At 41.7% G+C, this 18,615-nt stretch overlaps 1 protein-coding gene across 1 annotated transcript in view; it reads left to right on the top strand.

The window, feature by feature from the left end:
• The window catches only part of PAX5 (paired box 5), a 322,087-nt gene that overhangs the window by 18,245 nt on the left and 285,227 nt on the right, over positions 1-18,615 (top strand). Inside the window, exons 2-4 of the mRNA XM_019516802.1 lie at positions 1,948-2,113; positions 6,872-7,069; positions 13,413-13,477. Coding sequence (XP_019372347.1) covers positions 1,948-2,113; positions 6,872-7,069; positions 13,413-13,477 — 429 coding nt within the window. The remainder of the gene's footprint in view (positions 1-1,947; positions 2,114-6,871; positions 7,070-13,412; positions 13,478-18,615) is intronic.

Raw genomic sequence — 18,615 nt, 5'->3', positions numbered from 1 at the left:
TGCCTCCCGGGCGCCTTGAGGGGGATCCGCGGGTGCAGGCTCCCCCGCGTGCCCTGGGGGGTGGGGGGTCACTGCAGGGAAGCGCCCGCAGGAGCCGAGCCCGGCGGGGCCGGGCAGGGCAGGGGCGCAGGTAGGAGCCCGGCCTCTGCAGCAGTGGCCCTCCGGCTCGGCCGCGCCAGGGTCCCGCCGGGCTCCTTTGTTTCATTTCCCTCCTGGCTTTCGGGCACCGCGGGAGAGCTGCGGCCGCGCTGGGTCTCGGCTTTGTGGGCTGCTTTCCAGGCTCCCCCCAGCCCCACTCGTGCACGGTGGAGGCAAGGGCGTTTCCAGCCTCCCTGCCTTCGCCACCCGAGCTGCTTCTCCAGGGCAGCTCCAGGGCTCTGTAGTGTTTGCAGTCGTGGCTTGGTCTCAGTCCTTGGCGAAAGAGCCCCAGGGCTCCTTTATTTCCACGTTAGGGAATGATACCTATCTATGCTCCCCGGCGTTACAAACAACAAGGGTGTCCCCACGCTCCCGCCCCGGGGCCTTAAAAGAATTTCAGCTTCAGACCAGCTAGGATTCATCTGCCAATGTTGGGCTGCGTTCATCTGGCAAATGCAGCAAAAAGTGCCCCTTGATGTGGCCCAAATCAACTTCGTTTTATGTAGCAGAAACACCTTGAACTTGAAGCTTCTTCTCAGCGCTCTTCTGCTGGGGAAAAAAAAAACAGAGTCACTTCGAAAACTGAAAAGGAAGTTCAGTGAGAGTCTGCTCTTCCCATGCTTAAAATGGCTTTAGCAATCAAATATTTTATGTGGGTTCCTTATGTGTCCTGACAGCTTTAGAAGGGGTTTACAAAGTTTGACAGCTGTCTATCATTGGATTAAAATAAAAATAGGTTTACATAACTGGTTTGTTTTTTGGGGGGGGTTGTTTTTTCCCCCCCACTGAGGCTTCTGACTTATTTTGTTTAGTTCAAGTCCTCTATAGATGGAGGGATTTTCCTTATTATTTTTGTCCCCACATTGGCAAGGATGCTGGCTACTGCTACTGCTTGTTTTCAATTCCACCACTCTATAATATAAGTAGTTTGGATGATTAACAGCTTGAGGGTTAATTATATTTTCTCACTGACTACATGGGATTATTACATGTTCATTGGTTCTACACAGTTTAGCTACTATTCATCTAACTGGTTCCCATTTCACACCAGATATATGGTTCACCTTGCTAAAGGTGAACAGTGCAAATCTGCTAGAAAAGGAATAATATATTGGGCTCGGCTAAGCGTTCACATTTCATTTGTGGGATCATAATATCTGGAGAGGCTGCTGTAAATTATAACAGCAAAAATCATTCCCTTCTTTTTCTCTTGATTAAATTAGGCATTAAGCAGTCATTTGGAAAAAAATAAAAGGTATTTAAATTCAGGTTAGAGCATTTTTCTTATTAAATAAAACCAAATTTATAAGGAAAATTGTCCCAGCCTTATTTTTCATCAGCACCCCTTTTCTAGTCAGAATAGAAGTCACCTCTTTGTCATGCAGTTGCATAGTCTCCCCAGGCAGTTCTTGCTCATGTAGAGTCTTCCCTTGGTTTCAATAGGAATATTCTCAGATTACTGCAGGTTTGGGCCTAAAACGTGATTGGGAAAGGATTTCGCAAACCAGGGGGCCTGATTCGGATGTCACTTAGATTTGGATGGGTTCCATTTGTAGTCTGAGGAATTACAGCAGCATGAAAATGCTGTGCAAACAGAATCAGGCCTCAGCTTTGTTGATCCTTCCTTTTTCATCAGCAAGCAGTAATCATCAGTCTGAAAATGTTTAAATTGTTCTTGAGGGGCGAAGGAGTTTATTGGTGAAAGAGGGTTCTGTGGCTGAGCAGGGTTGCAGTGGAAAAGTTCCTTCCAAATATCACAAAGATGAATTTTTCCCCCCGCTTGTGTTTTTTTTTTCCCATGTGTTTCAGGACATGGAGGAGTGAATCAGTTAGGGGGTGTTTTTGTGAATGGTCGTCCACTTCCTGACGTTGTGCGCCAGAGGATCGTGGAACTTGCCCATCAAGGTGTCAGACCGTGTGACATTTCGAGGCAACTACGGGTCAGCCATGGTTGTGTCAGCAAAATTCTTGGCAGGTAAAGGGAGAACAACAAATCATTTTGTGTCTGTAAAGAAAAATATCAAGCACTGTCCCTTAATCAAAGTCTATAAAATATGAGAGCAATCAAATGAAGATGGGAGAATTTTTATCAAATGGCTCAGAATGACAAGAGTTTACTTAGAACTGGCTGGTTGCAATTTTACATGTCTACTGTGGGAAACACAAGTGGCTATTTATGTACTTAGCTCACTCAAAATTTCTTGGGAGTAATTCTAAAGAAGTGAAGTGGAGGATATCACATGTGGTATGTATCCTGCACCTGCCTGTATTAAACAAATAGATAAATCTGTGGATCATTTGCAGTAAAATGAAAAACCCAGAAGTTATGAATCATTCAATGAAACTACTTCTTTTGTTTTTTAAGGAATATTTATTCTTGCATATAATATTACTACCTAAATGGCCAAGGACAGTTGTCAGTCGACATGTTCATTTACATTTTCTCTTTCTGAATTTGGTCCCAGTAATTTCATTTGAAGGCTTGTTTTATTTTTGTAATAAAATGTATTCCTGATTGGAGCATGGACTACACTAAATAGTTTTTCCCTCTCTTAATTCTTATACTCTGAAAGGTACCAGTTATTCAGATGGATGATGCTCAAAAGCAGCATAGCAATATAATAAATTAAAAAATTTCTGTCCCTTTAGAATATTGTTATTAACTTGATTTAATTTTGAGAAAAACATCATACCTTTTTTAATAGCTTGTAAACAAGTATGAATTTTTTTTGTAATTATGATTGATTTTAAATGCTCCAGAGTGGTAGATATGTTATACACTTTGAACTTCCAGGCTGGCAAATTCATTTTTAATTGCCTTCTATTTTCTTTTCTTTATATCTTAGAAAAATTTTTAAAGTGTTTACCAAGAATTAACAATTACATTAATTGTTTTCATCCCACTGGTATTAGCCGTATTTTGATGTTCACTTCCCCCCGCCAGTTTTAACTGAGCTTTTTTTATTGGTCATACAGAGAGAGGAAACATTTATCTGGCAGGGCACAGAGAATCTCACCCTAAATTAATCGTAGTAGCAATCTCATAGTGACAAACATAGTAGTCAGAGAGAAAAAAAATTGGCAAAATTATACATCTTCTCAAAAAATTCAGCCATCTTTCCCTTTTTTCATGAAACCCCATTCTTTATGGTCATCTATATTTGAATTCTTCTACACAGTTCTATTCAGTGGACTGCTAGAAAGACTGAGGAGACAGTCTGAAGGTACATGGAAGATCTCTGAATACTAGCAGGTCTGCTTCTTCTCCCACAAGCATTAATTTTATATACATGTAGATCCAATAGAAATTCAGTGAAGAGATTCCTGAATTTACATGGGTATGTATGTGGAAAGACACTAACTACTTTTTTTCTTAGAGAGAAAGAGAGCGAGCAAGCTTTTTCATGTATTTTATTTTCTGCCTATCAAAGGCTACTTCATTCTGTTTGAGCTTTGAATCTGCTCTGAGTGCAGGTCCTTAAACCTAGTGTGAATGGAAATAGTCCTAACTGTGGTACCTCAGCATTCTGGCATCTTTTACTCACAATTTCTATTAGTACCAGTGTAAAGCTAATAAACAGGCAACTCATTTACCTACTAGTGAAATGTCCAGCAGTTTTAGTGTTTCAGATTTGAATAGATTTGTCATTAGATATATTTGCATTATGGAGCTAAGAGTGCAGCTCTGGAGCTTTGTTATTTAAGTTGTCAACAATAAATTGGAATTTCATAGCTCATTATTTTCATAACTAATAATTACAGTGGGTAAAATGTCACTGTAATTGGAGCTGCGTGTGGGAAAAAAATGAACACACGTTAAATCATTTCATTTTGAATTTTGGAATTGAAATTGATGAATCCATGGGCTTTTTTTATAGAACCTTAGTAAAAATAAAGACCATTGGAAGGGATGAATATAAGCATTTGGAGTAAAAACCTGGACTGTTGCAGAACAAAAACAAACCTTTGCGGATAGCTCACAAAGCCTTGCAACAGAGATGCTCGCCCTTCACCCATATGAGGACCGCACCGGCAGTTTTTCAGGGAGCTCAAGGACTATCTCTAATTTGCATAAAATCAAACAGATTGCGGCCACACTCATCTTTAACATGGAGTTGAGGCCAGAATGCTCAGATCAAGAGGGAGCATTGCATTCTGGGACCTGTAGTCTCCATGGACCTCATCCCAGGTCAAACATAGTGGCACTCAGGTGTGGAGGGCACACAGTTGAATTGTGCTAGCTTGCAGTTTGGATGGTGGCTTTACAGGGAAATGAAGATTAAATTACTATGATGGTGATTCTGTTAGGTCCTCATCTTGCACCCTTCAAAATCAATGGGAATCTTGCTGTTGATTTCTGTTGATTTCAAATCAGGCACATAGGCAGACTTTTAAAGGCAGTTACATGATACACTGCTCACCATTGCAATATGCAGTGGACTCATTTGACTGTGAATCTTGTAAATAAATGCCTAAGTACTTTTTGAAAATATGCTGAAGTCAGATAGGCCTTGCAATGTGGAGTGGAGCAACATCTAAATGTTTTTTAAATTTGAGGCCTTAACCTTCAAGCCTAAGTCCTCCAAAAGGCAGTGTCATTAACCACCACCAGCAGCTTTGGTAATACAGGGTTATGGTAGTCTCTGCAGTCCAAAATGCATCACCAAAGTGATTTGTCAGTGGCATATTTTCCTGCTGCGTAGATTTTCCAGAGCTGGAAAGAACAATAAAAAAAGATCAACAACCAGCAATCAAAACACATACACACAAACACACACAAACATGGGGAGGGGAGCAAGGGGGCCATAGGTGGACAAAGAAGTACCAGTAACGTTGATTTCTGATTTGCCCCATGAAAACTGTGAACAGTTACCTGTACTGCACCAAGTATATCAGAGCCTGGTTCTGTAGCATTTATTCACGAGGGATCACACAGGAGAGGTTACAGGGTCAGGGTGAATTGTAATTTTTTCATAAGCATGGTTTTGTTAGGTTTGTTGTACAATTGTGTCCTTGCCATTAGTTTCTTATGCACTCAAGAAAATGGTCCAGAAAAGGAGCAAAGTTTTACTTCCTACTCATAGATTCATTAGGCTTAGCCCAGGGTAAGCAAAAGGGTTAACCCACTGCAGATGCTTATCACCTTCCATTACTAGTATTTCTCCAGTGAGTCCATAGAGACAGAAGTGGAACAGACCATTTGTTCCAAGATCTTGTGAAAACAGGCACAAACATCATCATGTCACTCCCAGGAAAGGGATTTTAGGAGAGCAAAGCACTGCAGGAAGATAAAAATCCTGTAACAGTTGAAATGTGATGAATGTGGCTGTCCTGGGGATGAAGCCTGACTTTGGTGTCCATGTCCAGCATACCCTAGAGAAGTTTGTGGGGATGGGTTTTTTGTTTCTTGCATGCAGCATGGAGGCCAAATTGGTGCCGTGAAGACACATTCATTGCACAGGTTTATGTAGTTAGCTGGTGGTTTCTTATAAAGTGATAGAGGTTTATCATGGTAAGCACACAGATTTAGGTTAGGAGAGGTAATGCAGCTGTCAGGATCTCTGTTCCAAATGTAGGTGAAATCAGCAGGCATGCTGGTTGTAGAACTTTGCAAGAGGAGGTCTGATGGGGAAGCAAGTACTAGCTCCTTTTGTGGTTAATGCAGAGTTTATGTTTATCTCTTAGAAAATTTACCATGTGCACGGCACCACTGAACAAACAGGGCTATGCCATAATTCATACAACGCCCTTGATGCTTGGTACTCACAGAGGTTTTGGGGAAGATCTTTTGCTGAATTTCCTCCCTGCCCTTGATGGACAGGACAGCACAGCTGTTTTTAGCAATATTTTCAAGCTTTTGTTTATTAAAAAATATTTTAAAAAAAGGTTAAGCCAGACCTTCAGCTGGAATGGATTCTTTTCTCTCCATTGAAGGCAGTTTGAGTTACACTAGTGGAAAAGCCGCTAAACAGCCCAAGCCTACCACTCTTGGTGATGAATTTTTTAATCACATGAGTAATCACACACACTGACATCAATACAGCTACTACTGTGAGTAAGGACTGTGCATGTGTAAAAGGGTTATGGTATCAGGTTGTATCATTTAGAGTGAGTTCCCCCACAGTGTCCTCTTTTCCTGAGAAGAGCCTTACATGAAAATATTTGTTTCCCATGAAAAATTGGCAATTGAAACCATAACTCCCATAAAACAGAATCCCACAAAATGTCACACTGGCATATCTACTTGGAATGTGCTCTGCAAATACTTTTCATGGTAGTAACGTACCTGGCCTTCATTTGGCTGTAAAAAGATGCCAAGCCATTTACATTAATGAAGGTGAATTTCCCTAGAAACAGTAATTTACTACAAAAGATTTCACTGCAAAAACAGTCTTCAGTGTGATTTGTTTCTATTATTGCCACTGTGTCTGATTAATAACACGTATTTCCAGTTAATTTCAGGTCCCAGCATGCCCTTTAATCTTGCATTGTTTCTATTGCCTTGCTATTATGGGAAAAATATATATTCTATACTGGGGCCCAATTCCAATTACTATAAGTTAATCTGTTAGGTGATAAAGTGCTACACAGCCAGGATGTGTGAGTAAAAATGCAGATTTATCTCAGAATTTACTGGAGATCTATTACACTACAGTTGGGCATTCTCTAAATCTCATAGCTTGTTTCTTGCCAGTTCTTGATAACTTATGCTCTGCTTTGGATTCTGTGCCAGGTACTATGAAACTGGGAGTATTAAGCCTGGAGTGATTGGAGGATCAAAACCAAAGGTCGCCACACCCAAAGTTGTCGAAAAAATCGCAGAGTATAAACGCCAAAATCCCACCATGTTTGCCTGGGAGATCAGGGATAGACTTCTAGCCGAGCGAGTGTGTGACAACGACACCGTGCCCAGCGTCAGTTCGATTAACAGGTAGAGATTTGGACAGCACCAGAAAGGTGCTGTCGTAGTTCAACTGTATGCCATCTCCTTCTCGGTACATGAAACTGTTTTCTTATGGTCCTTTTCAAGCCACCTAGTATGTGGATGGATGACTTTGGTGACCAGGAAAGCCAGAGGCTGAGTACAGCTGTGAGCACAGGGTACGTTGTGAGCAGTTGCTATCACCAAGCGGGTTTCACCAGGCAGCTTTCTTCCCCACTCCTCCACTTCAGCTTGGTTGCTGTTCAAGTCCCATGCTTGTTTGAACCGAGAAAGTTTAAAGTGTTGGGTTTGGCTTTTGCAAGGATTTTATGAAATGAACATCCCTTGGGGTTAAAGCAGAGGCTACCAGTGCTTTAGGCTCCTGTTGATCTAAAGAGAGGTTTGAACCAGATTCGTAAGGGTCAACGATGGAAATGAGTATGGCCTGGTGGATAGAGGAGGGGCCTTGAGGCGTTGTTTTGGGTTCCTGTCCTAGCTCTGTCCCTGGCTCCGTGACACCAAGTCCAGATTCATAAAAATGGCTCATGAGTCAGGCTGGTGGGACCTGATTTTGTAATATTTGTAAGCCTCAGTTGCCCACCTGTAAAATATGTATAGTAAAAGTCCCCACCCAGAGGGATATTTTGAGCCTGAGTTAATTTTGTAAAGTGTTTGAGGAAATTCATTTGCTGGGTGCTGCTCTAGGGCCTGATCCTTTGCTACAGAAGTCTTATTATTGATTTTCCAAGGCATAAGATCGGGCCCTGTGAGATGCACAACATTATGTTATTTTTTTAGTTCACCTCTGAATTCCATCTTAGCCAAGTTATTTAAAGAACCAACATTCAGTCCCTTGATGGATGAGATATAAGTTCATACCAGAGATAAAAACATGTCACAACAGCTTTGGTAAACACCTAATGAAATGTTATATTATGTCTCCAAGTCTCAAAAACCAGTAACAAGTATTTAACATAATTGATGCAAAGCCATTAGACATTCTCTTGTATGCTACTTGGTGCAGAACATCCCTCCATTTTCTGTCAGCAGTATTCTGTACAGAGACCTTTTCAGAGACTAGAGTATGAGGTATCACAGTAAAATCCTTTTACATTAAAAAATGGCTACAAAGGCTGTGTGGTGCCACAAGCCCTTTCTTTGTATGGTTTTAAAATTCAAGATGTTTTTCCTGCAATTTCATCCAAATCCTCTGAACATAGCTAACTGAGCTGCACAGAAGGTCATGTAGTGAATAGGTGAAGTATTACTTTCTGCGTGCTTTGTGATCCCCACCAGCATGTGCTTGTGGAATTGCTATTTTAATATCGGTAATACTTTACATGGTTTTTAGAAATACCTGGTAGCCTTACTTTGCCTAACTCAATGTTATGTTACAGCGTCACCTGGATAAATGCAAAGACAGTGCAGGCCATTCAGAATGTTTAGCACTCTCCACAGTTTCCTAATTGGAACAAAATTCCAGCATTATTCAATAGCATTTACAGAGTTGCAGTCTTTGGCAAAAAAACTAGAAGAGATTTGTTTGAGAAGCACAGTGGAAACAGGGGCCAGATTCTGTTGTACCCATTGGGCATCTAAATGGACTCAGTGCCTAAGTTTGATTTGATTCTACCCAGTTCAAGTCTTGAAAATTCATTAATGCACCTACTTTTGTGACACACTGGGCACGTCTACATATGTGCTTTAATGAGCAGTAGCCTATTTTGCTGTGCATTAAAGTGTCATGTAAAAAACTGCAGTTACGCTAACATGCAGTAAAATAGGCTACTGTGCATTAAGTATCACTTAAAAATCATGTGCATTCATTACTGCACATTAAGGCAGCCTGATCTGCATTTCTTTAGTGCCTCACTTTGGAGGTACTAAATTTAATGCGCATTAGAAAAAGCACCTTAACACACATGTAAATGGACTCATTGTCATCTTACACTTATGACTGAGTCACAAAAACAGTGAGAAAGAGGAGGAGCTTTTGTATTAACTATTTTTTAGGGACTCAGGCAGGGTAAAATAGAATCAGACTTAGTCCATTTATGTACCTTAATAGGTGGAATAGAAGCTGGCCCTAGGAGTTGAAAGAAAAACTTAATATTTATTGTTCTCGAAAAACTAAGGGTCAAACTCCATTCCCAGTGATATCAATGTAAGTTTTGCCATTATCTTCAATAGGTAGCACTACTGCTATTACCTTTATTATTAGCACTACTACTATTGCTTTTATTATTATGCTGAGGGCCCCACTTTGCCAAGCTATAGCCAAATGTCCAACAGGCAGTCCCTGCTATAAAGAGTTTAAATCTAACTGGGTGCATTAGTGAGATGCTACATCCCTGTAGCAACAAGCTATGACAATGTATCTTGTCGATAAAGAGATGTAGCATCAGTGGGCACTAACTGTGATGCCACCACTGCTGCGCAGTAGGGTCAAAAACAACGCATGCACCTCCAGCATTGCACAGTACCAACTGCGCAGTCAGCGGCACGTGTAGATGCACCTACTATGTCCTGCACATGTTTTAGTCCAGTTTATATATTCCTCTTCTGTCGCTCTCTCTTCAATCCCTCAATATTTCCCTGGATAATAATATTGTCGAAAAATAGCCAGTCCATTAAAAAAAATCTGAAAATTGTAAAGTAACATCTTTTCTTACTAGAAATCTCATTCTTTTCTCCTGATTTGCAGCTCTAGCAAAGATTCTTCTGTTATTTGTTACTTCGAAATGTATGTAATCTGTTTGAATCAGTTTGCTTTATATGAAGAATCAGATCTGTCACCTTATGACCACATTTTGCATTTCAGGACTCATGCCCACATGTAAGACCCCCATATAGGGACAAACTTAGAATTTATTCCATGTACTTTTGGCCCTAGTCCTGCAGGTCATCATTACTCAGAAATCCACTCAGTAGGACTTTTTTAATAAAATAAAAGTTAACCAAGTGCTTAAATACTCTGGTGTATTGGGGCAATAGTGTCTAATCCTGAACTCTTGCTCATAAGAAGCTGTCCTTCAGAAGTCGCCGGTATGGCTGGAGGAATTAAGGATGATTCTGAGTCAGGCCCTCTACAAGCAGACCGTTCAGTCAGAGGAAGGTTTGAGTGCCCCAAGAAAGGACTTTTTAGGTTGGAGATCTGGAATTCCATTGCATGTGACATGTTTTACAGTAGTTACCAACCTGAGGTCTGGTACAGGAAAGGAGGGGATGGTACACATACAAAGAATTTTTCTATATTTCCAGTTTCACCATCTTTTTTACCTTTAAGTATTATTCTTGAGACTTTTTTCCCTATAGCCCTTGGTAAGGGATGATTCCTATTTTGCTAGAAAGCCAAACCATAAAAGCAAATGATTAAACTCACCAAGTGGATAAAGCACTATAACACAGGAGCAGAGTAGGGTAGGAGTGTTCAGTACAGTGCCCAGTACCTGAGCTAGACTCCTGTTTGGGGTGACTTCCCTGCTGATTTAATGATGCTCAGGAATCTCTCTGCTGTACCACAGTATACAAATACCCAGCACACACTGCCCCATCCTATGTAATATGATCCAGATGCATGTGCACACTATGTGTCTGTTATACTATATGTAACAATTTCAAAAGTCTCTAAGTGACTTAAGAGCCTAGTCCCATTTTTACAAGTGACTTTGGCACCGACGTTAGATTTTTAAGTTGTTCAGGCACCTAAAGACAAAGAAAGGTGCCTCTTGAGAATATCAAAGAAACCTAAGTCCATCTCCTCAGGGGTATTTAAATATTTAATGCCTATTGATTTTCCCAATGGTAAGGGTCCTGGGTGCCTTGGAAAAGAAACTAGCTGCCTTTTTACATCTGTGGGCAACTAAATACTTTACAAATTTGGTCTTTAGGAGCTGGAATCCCACTGACTGGGGGCAATGATGCTTGGGCTCCCAAACATTGAAATCACTTTTTAATGAGGGAGTTAGGTTTATGGATGCTTTAAAAATGTTTCCCATTCACTGTTGGCATTGGACCCTGTCAGAAGCTGCCCCATAGGGTCTGGCATGGTGTGAGGTAACTCTGGACTACCCAGTACACTACAGTGACTACCCAGCTTGTCTTTGGAGCAAGTGGGGGAGAGTCGTGACACACCACATCTTCCTGCCTCATGCAGAGGAGGCTGGGGACAGAGGAACAAGCCCAGTCCAGCTTCTGTGGCAGCTACTACTCTGAGGAGAGCTGACTGAGAGTCCATCCCATACAGGTAGCAGCCTTAGGGTGGCAGACTTGAGCATAGTCTCCTTGAATATTAATATAGCATTACTATTAATTAATGATATTAATGAATATTAATTATACCATACTCCTTCTAAATAGAATCAAGTCCATATGATTACGGCTTAATTAATCATGATTATTAGCTCCATTCAAATAGGCGGAAAACATCCCCACTGTTTCAAGTGCTTGGGTGCCCTGTTCCTCCTGAAATGAAGATATTTATGTACAAGAAGCTCTAGAATGCTCATTTTGACAACTGGAGCACCTCAAATAAAGTTTTTCCCAGCTTCAGTCCTATATGTCTGGGTCCTATTTCAGGGACTTAAACATACTTGGCACACACATCAGTGACAAAGCTCTTGGTGTAGAACTGGGCTACCACTCAAGTAGTTCCTGCCTTTTAGTTCTAAGACCCAGAGCCACGGCTTTGTTCAGAAGCCCAAGTCCAAGGGCAAGATGGGAGAGACAGACAGAAAGTCAGGCTCTATCTCAGGAATTAGTTGGTGACACCATCTGTTTTCACCTAGCAGGCAAATGCATGGAAGCAGTATAGTTATGTGGATAACCTGCAGGTGGGGGCTCTGGAGATGTGGATTCTAGCCTTGGTTTTGCCACTGGCTGGTGTGAGTGACCTTGGGCAAAGTGCTTCCCCACCCCATAAGGTAGTTGATGATGCTGACTGCCTTGGTGAAATGCTTGGGGACCTATAGGTGAAAAGCAGTATAAAAGAACGAGGGCCCTTTTTGTGTTTACTGCTGAATTTTGGTAAGTAATAGAAAGACTCTAGCAGGAACAGAAAAAAAATTAGCACAGAGTTGATTTGACATAAAAGCAGGGTTGAGTGAAAGATAAACAGTTGACTGGGAATAATTTTTAGGCTTCTTTTTCCTCAAACAAATGCAGAACCACACTATAACTTTACACAGTTTTTTCAGGAATAAAGTTTTGGCATTTTTTTGTAAACATCTCAATGTGCAAAAAAAAAAAAGGTGGGGGGTATAGGAAGGCACTGGAAATCTAGCTTGTTAAATAGCCACAGGGGAAATCACTACCCCAGCATTCTGTCAGAACTGGACATAAACCATACTCACATACTATGAGAAGCATGTCAGTGAACTATATACTGTTTTAGTAAAGACCACTCAACAGTCAGTATTAAGGGCTCACTCTTCTTTCCATTGACGATAATGGCAAACTATGCATTTACACCACTGGGGGAAGTTTCAAGCCATGTATTCTCCCATTAACCATACATTGTCACTGGAGTTTTTGACACAACATTCCCGTTGCCTTTCTTGATAATCCCCTCCAGTAAGACAGCACTCACACTTTCTTTTATAGTTCTTCATCTTTCTACATCACATGTAGGGCTGGAAAAGATTCTGCTTTGGTGCAATCTGGGAGTAACTCTTTTTACATAGGGAATTACTCCTGCTGTTCACTCAGGAAAAGGAGAGCAGAAGCTGGTCTGTAGTCCCCACTTATGCCAATGTCATCACTGCATGTTGACGATTTGCACTGGTCCAAGGATTTTTGGGTTGAATGCCACGTCATTTGGTGTACAGTTTTCAAAAGTGCCTGAGGTCCAGATCCTCAAAGCTATTTAGGTGCATAAAGTCCTGTTTCAATGGGAGTTAGGTTATCTGAATAAGAGATGCCTAAATGCCTATGTGGGCCTAAGCGATTTAGAAAAGCTCAATATTATAAAGTGACCCAGGGCCAGAATTTTTAAGGCATTTAGCTGCTAAAGTGGCAGGTAGACAGCAGGATTGTCAAAAGTGCTTACCTGCCTGACTTCCACTGATTTCACATGGAATCAATGGGAATTAGGCATCTAAAGGCCTTAGCAAATCTGGGCTTTTAGCACTTCTGAAAATTTACCCACAGATTTACCTGCCCACCTGCCCTTCTTTTTCTCTGGTTTGATGTACTAATCCAAGGAAATGGTGTTTTATTTCTGAGCAAAGTATCCCGAATTGACAGAATAATGTCTGATGCCCTGTCCCCATGCAATGCTGTTATTTACCTACAGTTTCTACAGTGTGCATGCTTAGCAGTAAGTAGCCATTTGTTTCTTTATAACTGCATGCAGGATCATACGGACCAAGGTACAGCAGCCGCCTAACCAGCAAGTACCAGCCTCTAGTCACAGCATAGGTAAGGAAAACTTTTTCTATACTGAAAATAACATAATAGCATATGAATATTCTAAAGAACTTTTAATCATTCTTATGGACAGATAATTCTGCATAAAACACTTCAGCACACGTACTAATGCGCCTTCTTTGTCATTCTCCAAGGGCTGAACATGGTAAATGAATTTTATAAATACTGCTAAAAGGTTTTGAATTTTACTGATTATTATGATAAATAGCTTTCACCATGAGACAGAAAATTGAAATCTAAACCAAAAACCCCCACTAATGGGGGTCTATAGAATGTCAGATAATTAAAGTAATAAATCAAGAAAGGGATACTTATTCATAACATTTTCTGCATCATTAGTCAGTAAGTAGTTTTGAATGTGTTTTTTCTTTTATCAACCATCCCTTCCATAATCCTTTGTGGACCTGCAGTCTTGAGTGAAGAGGTAGCAAAACTTTCCAAACTTTCTCTGCTTATTCTTCCCTGCTCGTCCCCAGTTCAGATGCAGACCATCAGTATTCAGCTAAGAGTTATTTGCCCTGCTTGGGTTTTGATAGAACACACATCTGGAGAGAGTCACCCGATCAGCATACATATTAATTTTGTCTATGAAGTTTCAGTTCACTTTCTCTTCAGTGAAGATGTGATACCTCTCTAAATGCTGTCCTAGACAGCTGCTTGTATGCTGCTTGTGCTTTCTTTATACACATTTTATCCAAATGGTGAGGTGGAACATTCCTCAAATAAAATATTTTTTTTGCAAGCACAGTTTATGGAAGGCAGAGCTGGACATTGTTTACTCCACTTGAACCAGAAGTTTGGTTCTCCTGTCCATTCATTTCAGGAGGTGAAATTTGTATTGGATTTCTTGGTAGACAGGTGTTCCATGGCAGTTTCCTCAATTGAAAGCCAGGGAAGATGGTTGGGTTGTGAAGGCATGAGAGCAGTGTCCAGGAGGTGTGAATTCTGTCCCTAGCTTTTTCCAGAAGAGTTTGGGAATTTTACTAGGTCATTATTGAAACACCCCTATTTATGGCCCCTTCTTCCACAAATATTCACTGGGAGGTAAGGTACTACTTAGTGTGAGTGAAGATGACAGAATTGGGCCATTAATTAGTTCATGCAGTAATGACCTTCTCTGTGAAATGGGGATAATACATATTCATTTGAGGAGGTTGGGAAACTGAACTGAATCCTTGGGAACTGCTTTGAGATAGCAAATGCCCAGTCTGATTCTTACAGCTGTATGAACCAAGCCAAAACCAATTATCCTCTGTCTGAATGTCTTGAAACTTTTTACCTAGAAATGCCTATGAGATCCTCAGCAAGTAGTCTGAATGATAGTTTAAGGACAGATTCTTCTGCCATTAAAATCAATGGTGCAACTCCCACTGCCTTCAGAGGACTTAGTATTTATTTATGCATGGGGAAATCCTAACTGCAATTTGCTCTGCCCATGACTGAATCCAAATGGCTCATCTTGATGCTACTGCTGTAGCATATAAGTGGGCTGCTGATGCTGGACTCTCTTTGCCATAATGATGCAAGCGTTAGTTGCTATGGAATAGCAATGTGTTAGCCCATCCCTTTCCCCATCCACTGCCACATTACTCTGGGCTCTTGGCCTGATGTTGCAGAGGATATGTGTTTGCTCAGATCATCCCTGACCATGGAGTGACTGGTAGTCAGTTGTAGAGAACCTTAGAGTGCACATGGGCACAGTAACAATAACAATGACAGTCCTGGCTGGCAGCTCTAAACTTACATAACTAAATAATACTCTCCTCCCCTCCAAGATAGCACCAGTGTTGCAGTTGTCTTGCAGTTTCAGTTCTAACCAAGGAAAACTGCTTTCACTCACATCCCATACAGCTTCTGGGTGTGCCAGCCCTACCTGGGCTATGCTGTTTGCTTCTTCCCCTTCTGGCTTGTGGCGTGTAGCAGGTCTCCTTGTTATCCTACCTCTAGGTGGTCTTTCAGTCACTGGAGACCTACAGCTTGGGTGCAACTTGTTTCTGCCTACAAAATCCAGATAGTACATTGACTAGTTCTCTTCACACTCCTGTGCAGTATGTAAATATGGCTGAAAAGGCTGTGGCAGATAGATTAAGTGATGAACCCAAGATTACAGATGGAGTTTGTATTGGAACATGAATTAGAATTCCTGGCTCTGTCACTAACTCCCTCTGTATCCTTGGTCAAGTCACTTAACTCTGATGTCTCAGTTTCCTGAGGAGGTATACTAATATTTATTTTTCTGCTTCATAGGAGTTGTTTTATGAGCTAATTTATTTAGACTTGATGATGTGAAGTGCCTTATGCAAGAGCTAAACATTAGATCATATTCAGGGCAAACCCAATTTACCTCTTAAAGCTGAAAACTGATAATTAAACACCTAGACAGTATAGTTTTGTCTTGAGTAATCATCCTCAAAAGGTTTCTGTGGCAGGAAGGTAGACTTGTACTTTCATCATATTTAACATTCTATATCATGTTGGGGAATGACACTTCTTTCTTTGCTGTAGGCATTGAAGGATCAGGATGTTTAATACCAAAGATACTAGGATGGTTGGGTTGCCAACACTGCCTTTCCACAGCAGCTTTGGGCTGTGACTTAAGGTTAACTCCATATTGCATTAATTTTTAAATTACTGGTAATGGCTTCCAACATGGTGTTATATTTAATTTCACCCAGAATGAGCATACTTTAAAAAGATAAACTCTGGACAAAGCATAGTGTGCACCCTTGTGAGTTGCACGTAAAAACTGTTTGAATGATGTCATAACCAGGCTTCCAAAGCAGCAGCGTGCAGTCAGGATGAACTCAGTGCTGCTTCTGTTTTTATTATTATTGTTGTGCCTAGGAGCCCTAGTCCTGGACCAGCTAGGCACTGTACAAAAACTGAACAAAAAATAGTTCCTGTCCCAAAGCGCTGATAATCTAAGTGTTAGGCAAAGACAATGGAAGGAAGAGTATGAGGAAGCAGTGAGACAATATTGGTTGCCATGGTGGACAAAGGGGTCAGCCTGACCACTGTTGCCAGTTCTCATGATTTTATCATGACTCTTATCTCATTTGGTCTCTTTACCTGTTTTGTTTTGTTTTAAAACGTTTTCTTAAAGCCCCAGATGATTACTGAATAAATTACTGAATAAAATATAGTGCTTGTATACATGTTGGACACCCTAAGAAATGCATTTTAGAAGCCTCTTCTCTTCTAAATAAACCCTTATTTGGGTGGTTAAATAATATTTTTTCTCTCCTCCAGACAAATGGCCTAACCCAATATTCTCCCATATTTAAAACAGGATATAAAATTTAAGAATTAAAGATGCCACCATGTAGACAGATATACAGGCAGTGAGATTTTCTTAAACTTCCCCTTTTTGAAATTAATAAAGCACTCCTTTATTTTAGAAAAGCAGTTCTGAACCTTTTTAGATGTTAGGTACCCCACCCTAGACTCAAAGTACCCATCATTAGACTTGAGGCACCTCTCTATAACTTTTGTGAATTGAGTGACACCCAAAAACGAATGTATATATTACAGTGCTTAGCTCCTTGCAGAGAGGCGGGAAAGTGGGGTTGGGAGATTGGCCAGGCAGAGACAAGCCTGAGCCTGCACTTATCTATTTATCTCCTCACACCTTGCTTATCTTTTCACACCTTGGGACACTTTTCAAAGGATCTCACTGCACCCCAAGGTGCTACAACACTCAGGTTGAGAATCACTGTCTAGGAAACTATTCATCTGAAATACAAAACCACAAACAATGAGAGGCCATTATGAGACTGTGATTCACTCTAATGAGATCTGCAGTTATCATGGGGAGGTAGTGTCAGACCCCATATTCAGGTAGGATATGCTCTTTTGGGAAGAATAAGATAGATGATCTAAATCACTATTTGTGGTTGTGATAGGGGGCCTTCCTGGGGCTAGATCTTGTGATAGCCTGCCCACCTGCCTAGGGCAGTCTGCCCTGTCTTGCCTGCCATGACTTGAACGTTAGCATAATATATTAAGTGGGTGGCTGCCCATTCACTACCCCAATGTCAGGGGGTGCTATTCACAGCTCCATACCTTTCCTACATCGTGGCCCATGCCTTTCAGATGATATCCAGATTATTGTTGCTCCCCGGCTTCAGGCTGGGACAGACTCAGTACACTGCTGGACCTCTTTCACACTCAAACTTACTCCTCCCCACTCTCACAGGGGCCTCTTGCACTCCACCCTTCATTGGGCCACTCTTTACTGTCCTGCTCTGTTGAGCATCCCCACTCAGCCATCAGGCTCTGCTACTCTCACTCTAGCTCGCCACATGCAACAACTTCAGTTTGCTTGAGCTCCTCTACTCTATGTGGCCTTTCCTTGTGCCAAACACAGGGCTGACTCTACCCCTAGCCCCACGCTGGGCAAACTGATCCTCATCTCACTGCTGGGTCTGGCCCATGTACTGCCTTTCAAATTGCCCCTTACAGCCCTACTCACTACACCCCTGGTGCAGCCCTTCAAACTGCCCTCAGCACCCCTACTCTGCACCCCACACATGCACAGTCCTTTCAGTGTCTCTCTGTGTGGGCCTCCATACTAATACTACCTGCCTTGGGGCCTCTGGGGTATCACACCCCTGCTGGGCTCAGCTGCCTCTCTGTAGGCATGCCTGGCCCCACCCTGCTCTCACAATTACCCACCAAATGGTGGGGGTCAGGGTTAAGGTGCCCCTACCCACCTTTCATTGGGAGGGAAGGAGGGGTAGCTGGTCTGGTATTTCTTGGCAGCTGTCCTGCCACAGACAGTCCTGCCAGACCCCCCTTACTCGGTAGGGTGCAGTTTCATGTCATGCCCAGGACCAGGAGCCTCCTGCCATCCCCATAGCTCCTGCCCTTACCTCCAAGTTGTTCCAGGAGCAGTGGTTCAGCCGACTGATGTTACTCCCTTGGCTGCTAGCAGCAGACTGCTGCTCCAGCCTGTGTGTGCTGGGTCCTAAAATGGCTGCCTTAATCAAGCATCGGCTGGCTGCCTGCCTCCAGCCCTTAAGGTGGCAAGCACCCAAAGGTGCACTGCCACAGTGGCCTAACTCATTCTTTAAATAAATAAGAGGGAAATGGATCTCTCCATTCATGGAAAATTTTAAGGGCTGGGCTAA

The sequence above is a fragment of the Gavialis gangeticus genome, unplaced genomic scaffold (genome assembly GCF_001723915.1).
Source record: "Gavialis gangeticus isolate Ggan-Ray unplaced genomic scaffold, GavGan_comp1, whole genome shotgun sequence".
NCBI classification, from domain to species: domain Eukaryota; kingdom Metazoa; phylum Chordata; order Crocodylia; family Gavialidae; genus Gavialis; species Gavialis gangeticus.
This window is presented reverse-complemented; position numbering and strand designations above follow the sequence as displayed.